This window comes from Sphaeramia orbicularis, chromosome 7, assembly GCF_902148855.1.
Source record: "Sphaeramia orbicularis chromosome 7, fSphaOr1.1, whole genome shotgun sequence".
Classification (NCBI taxonomy): Eukaryota; Metazoa; Chordata; class Actinopteri; order Kurtiformes; family Apogonidae; genus Sphaeramia; species Sphaeramia orbicularis.
In genome coordinates, this window is record NC_043963.1 from 6,550,932 (window position 1) to 6,565,678 (window position 14,747).

Consider the following 14,747-nt stretch of genomic DNA (forward strand, 5'->3'; position numbering starts at 1 on the left):
CAAAAAATGGGTTAAAAAGGAATAAAAACACTCCGGAAAAAAACATGTTGACTAAGGTTGTCAAAGCTCATGTGTGAAAGGGTTAAAGTCATCTGTAAAATCAGATCTTCTGTATGTTTTGAGGACTTCAACAGGGTGGTCAGTGCTTCGTCTGTGCAGGTTTTCCTCAGGTTTGATAAATAACAGTGGATGGAGACACTTTTTTATGGTCAGTTCATTATATATTTTTCAGAAAAATGACTTTTTTTTCCCCCCAGTTTTCTCTGTTTTCATATAATAACCTTTGAATTTAGTCTGAGCTTTAATGAACATCTGCATGATCAGTTAATTAAATACAGGAGAATACATGATTTACACTGAAAAATGCAAAATAAAGAGGATAATATTGTTTTGAGATGATAATAAATGTTGATCACCATTTTTTTTTTATGAACAAATAAATACCCCAAATTTTTTATAATAATTTGTTGTTTATTATCTTCAATATATTGTTCTTTTTTTTTTTTTCATTTTATTGATCTTTATGTTAATTTGCTGTTCACTATCTTTAATATATTGTTTATTTTGTCCATTTTATTGATTTTTACACAAATTTGCTGTTCATTATAATAATAATAATAATAATGGATTGGATTTATATAGCGCCTTTCTAGACACCCAAAGCGCTTTACATTATTGACCCATTATTCATTCACTCTCACATTCTCCCTCTGGTGGTGGTAAACTACATCTGTAGCCACAGCTGCCCTGGGGCAGACTGACAGAAGCGTGGCTGCCATTTTGCGCCTATGGCCCCTCTGACCACCACCAAACATTCATACACCAGTGTGGGTGGCACTGGAGGCAAGGAGGGTGAAGTGTCTTGCCCAAGGACAATATGTCGATATGTCGATATGTCAATATGTTGTTCATTTTATCAGTTTTATAGATTTTTACATAAATTTGCTGTTCATTATCTTCAATATATTGTTCATTTTGTCCATTTTATTGATTTTTTTTGTCAATTTGCTGCTCATTATCTTCATTATGTTGTTCATCCTGCCCCCCTCTTTTTTTTTTTTTCTCCATATTTTGCTTATTTTGTTAATTCAATGCCATTTCTAGTCATTTTGATTTAATGTTGTGACATTGTTGTGAGGATGTTAATGCAATGCATGTTGTACAATTTTCACTTTATACATTTTATCTTTTACATTTAAAGAGGCACGTAATATATGGACTAATTTTTAATAAATATTAGTTGTTATATTACTTCATAATTTATTTTTTGACATGTCCTGTGTCCTGAAAAGAAGTCACATTTCTCTTTTTTGTGGTCTTAAGCCAAAAACATTTGGTAACCACAGTCATAAATAAACAAAAAGAACGATCAAACCACCAGGGAACTAGAAAAGAGAGTATCAGTTTGAGTCATCGGTTGTTATATTTCACCCTTTGGATTTGGATCTTGAGTGTGAACATGTTGTACAACTCACGTGTAGTTAGTTTTTTTTTTTTTTACTGAATGATGTAAGTTTTATTATTATTTTATTACTTGAGCATTTATTTTGTGTGTTTACATTATCTGACGTGGCAGTACTTGATTAAAAAATGTAAGAGAAAGTTCAGATAATAGAACCAAACTGTTCCCCATACGTTTTGGTAACAAAAGACTCTGCATCTATTATCAGTTTATCAAAAGAAAAATCAGATTTTATATTTTAGAAAACAGAATAGGGTTGATAATCTGAACGCACAAATCTTTTTAGGTCTGACGTGTCCAGACTCATGTACAAATTCTGTACATTCTCTGTACTTTAGATTTGATCAGCGCTGTGTCTCCACATGCATCTAACAACCTTTTTTTTTATAAATTTTTTAAAAAATTTTTCAGGCGTTGCTTAGTAAAAAGCTTCCTGTTCCTTGTTTCTATTAGCAGATGTTTTCACACTCTCATCTCATGTCAGGGCGAGAGTGTGAAAAAACTGTAAACATAGACATGGAGCTGTCAGGTTTCATGTGAACTGCAAACATGTTCACGTGAGAAAAATCAAATGTGTTTCGTAAAAGTGAAACACGCAGAGTCAACTACGGACAGAACATAGTACGAGTAAAGATCCAGAAAAAATATATGACGCTACATCTAATTATACTGACAGACAATTATATTTGTTTATATCTACACTTCACATTATCACACTTTACTCTATTATTATTTTCATTTTAATCAGTACCCTTATTTTCTTTTAATGTAATGATAATGGATTAGATTTCTATAGCTTTTCGAGGCACCCAGAGCGATTTACATTATTGATCCATTATTCGCTCTCTCTCACACTCACACTCTGGTGGTGGTAAACTACATATGTATCCACAGCTGTCAGAAGCAAACAGACTGACAGAAGCCAACGGTCCCTCCAACCACCACCGAATATTCATATGTAATCATACATCTAATCTAATCTAATCTAATCTAATCTAATCTAATTGTACAGTATTGTATTGTACAGATTCTCATCATATTTTATCGTTTCGCATCACATCGCATCATGTCATATCATATCATATCTTATTTTATCTTATTTTATTTTATCGTATCGTATCGTATCGTATCATATCATATCATATCATATTGTATTGTATCGTATTGTAGCATATCGTATGGTGCCGTATCATATCACATTGTATTGTATTGTATCGGATTGGGTTGAACCGTATTGTATCATACCATACAGTACCACATTGTACTGTATTGTACTGTACCATATCGTATCATATTGTATCATATTGTATCATATTGCATCATATCATACTGTAATGTATCATATGTATCATATTGTATCGTATCGTACCGTACCAAACCACACTGTACCATACCGTATTGTGTTGAATCACATCATATCGCATTGTAACGTATCGTTTAGTACCTTATTGCATCGTATTTTATTGTATCGGATCCATATTGTATTGTATCCCATCGTATTGTATTGCATTGTGTTGTGTTGTATCATAACCTAATGTATTGTATTGAATTGTATTGTATCGTACCATACCGTACGATATCGTACTGTATCGCATCGTATCGTATTGTATCGTATTGTATCATATCATAGTGTATTGTATCGCATGGTAAAAATGTATCCAAATACAATCTGGTGTTGTACTTGGGACCAGTCTACGTCTTGGGGTCACTTTTTGATTGTTGGCTTTGTCTAATTCTTGGACCAAAATGACTCAGGATTTTATTTCAACACTGAATAATATCATCATTTACCAATTTAATTGTTAACATCACTTTAACAAATCTTTCAAATGATTCTGTTTGATGTAAAACATTTCACTTACACTAGATTGCGCTCCAAATTGGAAACTAAACTGAAAAATGCACTCTGATGGAAAGACACTTAAGAATATACAATTAAAATGAACTCTCTTTTTTTTCTATAATAGTTTTACTTACTCTCTCCTAGTTTTACTTCGGAAAGATTTAAGAAAAAAGTAAATAAAATGCGTTCTTTGCCTTTTTGTTTTCACGATTTATATAATCTCACAGTGCAAACTTTTTTTTTAACATCTCTTTTATGTTTCTACAGGACTTTTTTTTTTGCACAATTCTGCAAACTGCAACCCTTTGAATAAGATACTGATAAGAAATACTGGAAATAATTACGTGTACTTATTTATGTTTTTCAGAATTTGTTTTTATCACTTCTGATTTCTTCATTGAAGTACTCATTTGTTTGTTATGATTAGCATTGATGCAGTGGAACAAACTCCTCATGTGGTGAAAGTGTCTCATCACAAAAATCATGTTTGTGATTTTATCCCAAAACCTGGTGTGATCACACATAACAAAGATGGGCTGAAGGTTTACACCATGACTAAGATCTCACATGCCTCTGTAGGACTTTTTGACACCCACATCAAATGTCATAAAATTAAAAAAAAAAAAAAAAAAAAAAAAAAAAGTTTCACAACATCAGAACCTCTGGGTTGAACTTTGCTGCCCCCTGCTGGTTCAGTGGAGCAGCTGAAAGCTGAACTCACATGACCTACATACACATGATTTATTCTCGTATACAGAGAAAATAATAGACAATGTCAATATTAGAGTGGTTTTTAGCTTAGCTGTATCCATTTTACCACTTATCAAAGGCCCAGAGCATCAGATTTAAAAGGATGTAACACCAGAATAGAAATTCATATGCACTGTTTGGTTTTTGTCAGTGTATAACCATATGAAAATAACAATCAGTGTTTTCTGTTTTTGTTTGTTTTATAATGAGGTTGCTATTTTTAAGTGTGTGGAGCTCAGAATGGACTTCATCTTCTTCTTTTTTATTATTTTAGAACAGATGATATGCAGTATTAAGGTGTATTACAATTGTCTACTATGTCTGAGACTGAACTGGAGTTTTTATCCTCCAGACTAAAAAAACACAACAGTAACAACAAACTCTGTGTCTAATGAGGGTCTTGTGTATTTTCGTCACCACCTCAGGGAGGGTGAGATTGGTTCAGCTAAAATCTGTTACTTCACCACTAGATATCACTAAATATCACACACTGAATGTTTATGTCTTCTGTTAACCTCTGGTTTAGGTTTTAAAAGTCTGGTTTCTGCTGACCTCTAGTGGTTCAACAACTTTCATCTGAAACAGACAGAAAAACCTGAGTGAGGAATGCAAAAACCTATAAATACTTCTCTTTTCAAACCATTAACTCTGTTCATTGTTTAATTCATTTTTAGATATTTTGTTAATTATTAAGTTCATTCTGCAGAATGTCTCAGTGATTTTAATAATCATTTTGTTCATATTGTTTATTATGTTATCCATGTTTAGTTCATTCTTTATTTATATTGTTAATTTTATTGATTTTGTTAGTTTGTCTTATTTTGTTCAAAATAAATTCTTAAGATCATCATTCTTCTACAACAGTCTTATTTATTTATTTATTTATTTATTTATTTATTTATTTATTTATTTACAGCAAAAGGAGAAGGAAATACCCAGTCATGTAAAATAGAACTGAGGAGACAAAATGTTCTTTCAATTCAATTCAATTCAATTCAATTCAATTCAATTCAATTCAATTCAATAGGATTTATATGGATAGCCCAATTTCACCAATTCAGATTCACCTCTAAGGCCTTCACAGTCTGTACAATATACAACACCTTCTGTCTTTAGACCTTTGGCTCGAGGAGGAGAAACTATACTATATAACTAAATCTAAGTGCATTTCTCCATATTAGTAAAGTCATGTCTTATACGAACACACTGTGTGGCTCATATTTACCATTTTTGTCTTCCTGCACTCATTAGACATCTACCTGCTGAGGTTTTTTTCCCCAACAGACAAAGGTTAACAAGTTAACACTTTTATATATATATATATATATGTGTGTTTGTGTGTGTGTGTGTGTGTGTGTGTGTGTGTGTGTGTGATAACTGACTGTTTAAAAACAAATATTGTCCAGTTAAGTTGTTTAAGTTCACTGTAGTATAAGTGTTATTCTGGAGTTATGTTTCCGTACAGACAGGAGACAAAAAAATTAAACACTGATTTACAGCTGCTCATATTCTTAAATGTAAGTACTTTTACTGTGTTTGTGTGAAATTGTACGATATTAAAACTGCTTTTCATTTCAGTTTTTGTGTCATTAATATTTAATACCTTTTATTGTAATATTATAATTTTGTTGACGAAAATAATTTAAACGTTCTGCTAGGCGACTCTTGTTTTTCTATGGAGGGTACTGGCAAAAAACCAAAACCAAAAAAAAATAAATAAACAAACAAAAAAAAACATTTTTCACAGAACTCTGGTTTACCGTGAACGTTTTGTGACCGATGAGAGTTCAGATCTCGCGGTAGTACAGCGGCCCTGCCCGTGCGCGTTGAAGTCATCTGGGGGCAGATCTCGCGGTGTTTCTGTTGGAAATGGAGTCAGAGGGGGCGGGGTGCAGGCAGGAGGGAGCTGAGATGTTTGGAGGCTTTTTTTTAATATAAAATTATTTATTTAAATAAAAATGGCCGCCGTGGAGAGCGGAGAGGAAAGACTGTAAGTGGATTTTTACATTTTATCCTCCGTCAAAGCGCCGCTGCTTCCGCCGCCTCAGCCCGCTGCGCACCTTTTTCTGTCGTGTGTTTTATTGAAGTAAAAGTGCGTTGATTTTCACCCCGGCCTGTCTCGGCGGAGCGGGGTTAGCGGGAATACGTCACCAACTTAGTGCTAAGTCCGTACTTTAGCTGCTGCTGTAGCCGAAGCGGGGACGGACGTTAGCGTTAGCTTAGCCCGCTCCCCGTGCGCCGCTGAGCCGCTCTGACTTCTACACAACTCCCGGTGAAGTCAGGCCGGCTGCTGGCGGCCGTGTATCCGCCTGTAGCGGCTCAACCCCGGTCACTGGCGCTGTGTCCACCCCCCTCCGTCATAGCCCTGACATCCAGGGAGCTAACAGGCTGCTAGCACGTTAGCCAAACACAGAGAGTGTTTTCACATAGAAGAGAGAAGTGACACACACAGACTCACACAGCTGCCTGGCTCAGCGGCACGCAGGTGTAGAGTCTGGAATCAAACCCAGACTCTGAATAAGGCGCCCACAGCCTCACAACTCAGCATCAGGAAGAAGATAAACATCTACAGAAGAGCAGCTGATGAATCCATCGATGTGTAGAACATTAATTAGTAAACAGATCAGTTTTAGATGAGTTTAATCAAACTAGTGTGAGCTGCTCCTGTCCTGTTTACTCGGGATGTTTTAACACACGTCTATAAGTGATGGAGGATAAAATCTCAAATATTTAAGATTAATCTTAATATCAGCCTATTATTTTTAGTCAGAATATTATTGTCTGTTATTGGGCTCTAATACTTCTGTGGAAATGACAGAATTGCTTAAATTCTATGGACAGTTCTGTGATGTGAGTCTTTTTGCTTTACTCTCAAGAAAACGCACAGAATAGTGATCATATCATGTTTTTCAACTCAAACATGCAAAGTAGGATAAGTATTAAAAATAGAAAAACAAAAAAATAATAGTAAAGTAGTGTTTTCCATATTGTATACCAGGGGTTGACACTCATTTGACTTCGGGCCACATACAGCCTGATTTGACCTGAAATGGGTTGGACTAGTAAAACAATAGCGTAATAACATATAAATAACAACAACTCCAAAGGTCTGGTTTTTGTCCAAAAAAAAGTAAAATTACAGTCTGAAAATGTTTACATTTACAAACTATACTTTTACAATGAATGTGACTAACCTGAAGAACAATGAACAACCTGAAATTTGTAAAGAAAAATTGTGCAATTTTAGCAATATCATTCTGTATTTTTAATTTTCACATGTGGATTACAATTTACAGATGTGTAATTTTGCACTTTGCAAATTCTTCCAGATTGAATTCTTCAGCAGGCCGGTTTTGGTCCACGGACACCCCTGTAGTTCTCTTTTTAGTGTCACTAAATCCAAACATCACAAAACACACTGAACCTTTACATCACAGCATTTTATTATTATAGAACTGCATAAGATATTGTATTGGCCTTTAAAAATCTGCAATTATTTGATATGTTCCAAAAGATGTAACATGATGAAAACATCACAAATACAATGGAAACAATGTAAAAGACATAAGATGAACATAACCTAAAAGATACAAGAAAAAATATTTAAAAGATGTAACAAAATGTAAAGAGTTATGAAAACAATGTGAAAGACGTAACAAAATTAAACAGTATAAAACATGTAATAAGATGAAAATTATACAAGACATAACAACCAAATTAAAAAAAAACAATATGAAGATGATGTAAAAGACTGAAAAGGAAAATATAAGAGATGCAACAACATGAAAACATTTTTAAATAAGTAAGAAATGAAAAATTAAACGACATAGCAAAATGAAAAAAATGTGTAAACGACGTAATGAGATAAAAACAAACATTAAAGTTTCAACAAGATAAAAAATAATTAAAATAGATAATAATAAATAATAGGGGATGTTAAAGATGTAACAAATGAAAATGAAATAGAAGAAAATGAAAAAGATGTGAAATAAAATCAAAGTAAAAAGATGAAAATAATGGAAATTATGTAACAAAGTGAAAACAAAAGTATAAGAAAAAAACAATGTGAAAGATACAATGAGATGAAAACATAAACGATGCAGTGATACAGAATAATCTAAGACATTGTAAAAGTGAAATTTTGTAATTAAAGATATAGCAAAATGAAACCAAATAAAAGGTCAAATCAATATAAAAGACAAGATGAAAACATACTTGTAGTCTTTAATTTTGTAATTTAATGCTTATTGTTTTTATTTTACCAGAGAATGAGAGGAAAATAAACTGTAAAAACAAAAGGCAAATACAATAAATATAAATATTGCAATATAAAATATGTTATAATAATGATATTGATTATTTAACCTTCTTGTATCCGGGTGAGCATATTATTCACACTTTGCATTTTATGTTATAAAAGGTAAGATAGTTTTTCACAATTTGTTTTAGGTCAGAATTCAAAAGTTGTTAATTTTTGCATGATTTTTAATAATTCTGACCCAGCCACTTAAAATCAGTACATTGCAATAAAAATGTTAAATTACTACACAAACATCCTTCACCCAAGTGACTAAAAAAAATCCACATTTTAGACACATTTTAACATTTAACATTAGACCTAGCACAAAAAATAATAATGCATATTAACCAATGTTAGTGTTTATCAGTGTCATATTTTCTATTATTCAATTTTTTTTGTCCTGTTTAGTTTTTTTCTTATGTTTTGTATTATGTTTGTGTCTGAAATAAACTAAACTAAACATATGACAGGATAAAGAAAAAAAAAGGATAATCCAATTTTTATATATAATTGTGTGGGAAAAAAAGGTCATCACACAATGATGTCAAGACTGATGCTATTATTACTCAACATTCATATAATATGCATAAATTATTAATGAGAAATCAAGTCTAAATATAAATATGAATTTTTAACTGAGGCACAAAAAATGGCTCAAACATTCTGTGTTTTATTTTTTTTTTTTTAATCCAAAAATAGGGTTTGTTTATATTACAAACATGGTATTTAAAGGGTTAAAAGAATATATAACAGTTATTGAATATATGGTATTTTTGTTGATGGCTCAAGTTGATGAAATAAAAACAAAACAAAAAAACAAAACAAAAACCCCCCCCAAAACTTACATCACACAATGATGTCAAGACTTATGCTATTATTACTCAACATTCATATAATATGCATAAATTATCAATAAGAAATCAAATCTAAATATAAATATGAATTATTAACCGAGGCACCAAAAATGGCTCAAACATTCTGTGCTTTTTTTTTTTTTTTTTTAATCCAAAAATATGGATTGTTTACATTACAAACATGGTATTTAAAGGGTAAAAAAAATAAAATAAAATCAGTTATTGAATATATGGTATTTTTGTTTATGGCTTAAGTTGATGAAATAAAAACAAAAAAAAAAACCCAAAAAACCCCAAACTTACAATCTGCTTAAAAAAAAAAAAAATTACATTACGTTGATGATTAGGAAAGGCCTCTGGGTGGGACACTGAAGGGTTAATTATATTGACGAGGACAGTATTGATCGTCAGTGAGCTTCAGTGAACTTAAGGAAACTTATGTCGTCTCAGATACTGCGTCATCTGTCGTGACACATCATTCTGTTGTTTATGTTAGATGATGACGATGATGATGATGATGTCCATGTCCATTGCTGTGCTTTATAGTGTCTTATATTAGCATATAGAGTGAATAGTAGTCGGGTGTATTGTGTGTTGTCTCCATATAAACTGTCTGACTGGGGGATGAGTAGATGCTGAACTAAAAGCTAATAAGGATGTAAACAAACCGACACAAAGGTAAATGATTTCTTGTCTCACCTGTCGGCCTTCGTCTGCCGGATCAGACTGTGACAGGGCAGAAAGTTGTTTTTAGTGATGAAACGAGCTGTAACTGGAGTAAATTATGTCATACATAGCCGTATGACTGCTGGAGCTGAAGTCAATTACAGATCTACTACTTCCTTTTCTGTGTCGTTTTTTTTTTTCTTTCTTTTTTTTTTTTTTTTTCTGTTGTGTTTTTCACTTTAACCCATAAAGACCCAAACACCCACCGGTGACCAAAATCATTTACTGATCTAAACTGTTTAATACCTGTTGATCCACTAATCCTATCAATCCATGTCAACAATTGGTGTAAAATACAGTTTGTCGTCTTTTAATGGTCATTAGATATGACCCATTTGGATGTTCAGAGGCTCCGTAGTTACCATGGAAACACTGTCATCTTCTACAACATTGATTGACCAGTAAAGCCCATGGAGTTGGATCAATGACAGTGGATGGACACACTGGGGTTATGTTCAGTTAATTATAGGCACTTTTTCTTCAATTTTCTCAGTTTTTGACATAACAGCCCTTAACTTTACTCTGAGCTTTAATGAAAATCTACACGATCGGTGAATTAAATATAGGAAATTACATGATTTACAGTGAAAAATGCAAAATACAGAGGATAATATTAGAATAAATGGTGATGAATCACTTAAGAAAGGTTAAATAGAATCACAGATTTATTTGGGAACTTCCAAAACAGTAGCTCTGGGTCTTTATGGGTTAATATCAGCTGAACCTCCAAAAGGAAAGGCAGATTTATTTGTGTAGCACAATTCATACCAGAGGTTGCGCTAGACATTTTTATTGTTTGTAATTTTGACGGACAGGGTCGTAAAAATTCCGTCATTACACATTATTATCTGTCACTTCAAATTAAAATTTTTAATGATAATGAGACATACTTAGTTGTATTAGATCTTGGCGTAAATTGACATGCGATCAAATGGCATTGAATAACACACGAAAGGTTGAAACTTCGTACGTATAGCATGCCAAATGCCATAAGAACTGGTGTAGTACTTGTTTATCCCTCCTATCAGTCCCTCGTTTTTCACTGCGTTTATCAGTGCCATCACATTTACTGAGTGGCTTTTTAAAATGACTAAGGCAGTGGTTCCCAACCTTTTTTGGCTCATGGCCCCAATTTAACATCACAAATTTCTGGCGACCCCAGACATTCAAAACAGAGACATTTTGCTAAAATTAATTTGTTTTTTATCTTGTAATAGTTTGCTCTACTATGTTGCAAATAAACGTTAATTTTTAACCGACATTTAGTCTATATAATGTATATTATTATGGATGGAGGCAGAAAAGCCAGGTGTAGATTACTGCACAAAGGGAGAATTTTATTTTCCTTGGTCAGGATATGTACAGTCAGTCCAGCTTGGATTTACAAGGCTGACAATTAATACTGAACAAACAATAACTCAATTATGAGTTCATATAACTATGAATTATGAAAGAGCTGCAGCATCTGAAACCGACCACAATGAACATTTGACAGATAAACAGAACCACAGTGTTTCAGTTTCAGACTCACAGTTTGTCATGTCTTTTATGGATATGTGTGGATTATGTGATTGTCTCTGTCAACTCACCATATATTTTTTTATTAGTAAGTTGTTTTTTTTTTGTTTTATTTTGTTTTTATCAATTACTAGAAATTTCAGATGACCCCGTTTGAATTTCAGGTGACCCCATGTGGGGTTCCGACCCCAAGGTTGAAAAATAGGACCAATAACTCTGTAGCTTACCGGCCAAATTAAAAGCTTTGGGAAATGTATCCAGATGCCATTTATTATCACCCCGTTCTGTGTATTTATTATATTACAGAAATAGCCCATGTTTTGGTCATATTCCAATCAGATCTGTAAAAAATTCAAATTCCAACTTGATATCATTGATACTGATTTATTTGATCAATCCACTTCCTACTTCTTATAATGGGAAAATGTTTCAAAGTTGCACCAAATCCAGAATCAGATCCAGATCAAAATAATTTCAATACCTTGTGTTGACATCATCATACAGAAGCTGTATACCAAGTTTGAAGTCAATCAGAACTGGAGTTTGGGAGAAAAAGACGATTGAAATGTTTTTCCCATAAGAGCCCATGTTAAATTTTCCATCAGTTCCCGGATCCAGAAGAAGATCCTGATCAGCATGTGGACATTATGTTTTGGTCATCTCCCCATCAGGGCTGGACTGTAGAAATTTCACCTTGATATCATTTATATTTACTGAGTTTTGGATCAATCCACTTCCTATCTCTTATAATGGGGAAATTTTTCAAAATTGCACCAAATCCAGAATCAGATCCGGATCCAAATAATTTCACTAACTTTTGTTGACATCATCATAAAGAAGCTGTATACCAAGTTTGAAGTCAATCGGAATTGTAGTTTTGGAGATGAAGACGATTGAAAGTTTTGTAACAGATGACGACGATGACAGACGCCGCATGACAACAATAGTTTAGGGCCTGTCAGCTGGTAAACTAAAAACACTGGACTAAAGAGACTCAACTGTCTTGACATTTTGCACTAGCAAAGTAGCATCTAATTTTGGCTAAAGTCAGCTAAACAACAAGACAGGACTTGACAATGACTGATTAATATGCACGCTCATCATCAGCTGGATGGGGGGGGGGGGGGGGGGGGGGATACTACAGGTGAACTAATGGTCAGTCATATGACAGAAGTACTGCTGTTGTATTCAGTGTAGTTGTGAACAGTGGCGCTGTAGGCTTATATATACATACATACATACATATATATATATATATATATATATATATATATATATATATATATATATATATATATATATATATGTATAGGGGGGATACTGTTATGGACTATTCGATGCTTTGTTAAAGAGACAGACAGACCAGTGATCCTGCAGCAGGTTCTGTTCACAGTGTTGTGTGAAAACGTTCTTTGGTAGATTACCCTCAGTATTTTAATTTTTCATATGGATGAAAGACTAAAACACATGAGAAAATATCAGTTTTTCAAATACTCGGCTACGTTTATACTAGGGGTATAAGAAAATATTGGTTTTGCAATGTATCGCAATATTTCATTTCACAATATTGTATCGATATTAAGAAGTACTGTATCGTTTGTGTACCGTATGTTTATTCAAATGCAGATATTGTGGGGGTCCATTTTAGTTTTTTTAGTTTATATTTTATTTATTATTATTTTAGACTCTTTTATTGAATCTCACTAGTTCCTTTATTGGGATTGCACAAAAATAATGTTATGATAATAGTTCTGAACTAATAGAATATGAACATTTGAACAGGATCTTAAACTGTAATGTCTGTAAAACATAATTTAAGTTTTAACACAGGAACATTTTCTGATATAGCATTAGGTCCTGTTTTGATCAAATAAAAATGTGTTTAGTATTTGTACATATTTCTGGTGTAATTCAATTCTTCCAGGAAATAATCTTTTAAAAACAAACAAAACCAATAAAAAATTGCCTTTTTAACAGTATCGTGATATATTGTATCGTGATACTACCATTGTGATTTGTATCGTAAGGCCAGATTCTTGCCAGTACACACCCCTAGTTCATACGTGGCATTGTGGTTAAATATCATGTGACTAGATCATGTAGTGTCTCCTTTACATGTATGAAACAGCACATGTACGTATGTTCTGCTGTTGTGCAGACGATGATACATGTGACAGAAGGACCAGTGAGTCTGATCATCTGAGGATGAGGAAGATCTGAGGGTGAGGAGGGTCTGAGGATGAGGAAGGTCTGAGGATGAGGAGGGTCTGAGTATGAGGAAGGTCTGAGTATGAGGAAGGTCTGAGTATGAGGAAGATCTGAGGATGAGGAGGGTCTGAGTATGAGGAAGGTCTGAGGATGAGGAGGGTCTGAGTATGAGGAAGGTCTGAGGATGAGGAGGGTCTGAGGATGAGGAGGGTCTGAGTATGAGGAAGGTCTGAGGATGAGGAGGGTCTGAGGATGAGGAGGGTCTGAGGATGAGGAGGGTCTGAGTATGAGGAAGGTCTGAGGATGAGGAGGGTCTGAGTATGAGGAAGGTCTGAGGATGAGGAGGGTCTGAGTATGAGGAAGGTCTGAGGATGAGGAGGGTCTGAGGATGAGGAGGGTCTGAGGATGAGGAGGGTCTGAGTATGAGGAAGGTCTGAGGATGAGGAGGGTCTGAGGATGAGGAAGATCTGAGGATGAGGAGGGTCTGATGAGGTCCATGACTGTATTTGAGACCTGTATTCTGGATAAATGCCTGATCCTTCCATATTCTGGTGTTTTCGGTCTTTGTTTCTTCTGTTCATCGTGGTGCATCTTAAAATCATCTTCAGTGTGAGCACAGAACATAATGTGACAGAACACATTTCTTATTCTTTCCTATTCATCTTCTTAAATATTTTACATATTGTTTTATTTTTACGTCTTCATCTTGTCTGACTTTATGTTAGAGGTAGACTCATATATCGGTCAGCTGACTTATTGGGCTGATGTATTGAAATTTTTCAATATCGGCCATCGGCCTTAATGTTTTTTGAAGGCCCATATTTGATCAGTAGTAAAAATGTTATGGATATTTGATCAGGCACGTGTGTGGGCAGCACTTGAAGTTCAATAAATGTTAAAAGTACTGGGTATTATTAATTTAATTTATATTGCTGCATAAAAATCGTAATTATCTGAGTGTTTCAATATTTTTATATATTTGTATATTTATTTTATGATCAATGTGCTTTAAAAAAAAAAAAAATCAGCCTTAAATATCGGCCTCAAGAATTGGCTGTTGATATTGGCCATCGGCTGACTAAATTT

At 33.7% G+C, this 14,747-nt stretch overlaps 1 protein-coding gene across 1 annotated transcript in view; it reads left to right on the top strand.

Moving 5' to 3' along the window:
• The first annotated feature begins 5,942 nt into the window (after window positions 1–5,942).
• Window positions 5,943–14,747, top strand: part of LOC115422901 (serine/arginine repetitive matrix protein 1-like) — a 29,847-nt gene continuing 21,042 nt past the window's right edge. Inside the window, exon 1 of the mRNA XM_030139522.1 lies at window positions 5,943–6,045. Within this exon, the coding sequence (XP_029995382.1) occupies window positions 6,014–6,045 (32 nt within the window). The 5' untranslated portion in view covers window positions 5,943–6,013. The remainder of the gene's footprint in view (window positions 6,046–14,747) is intronic.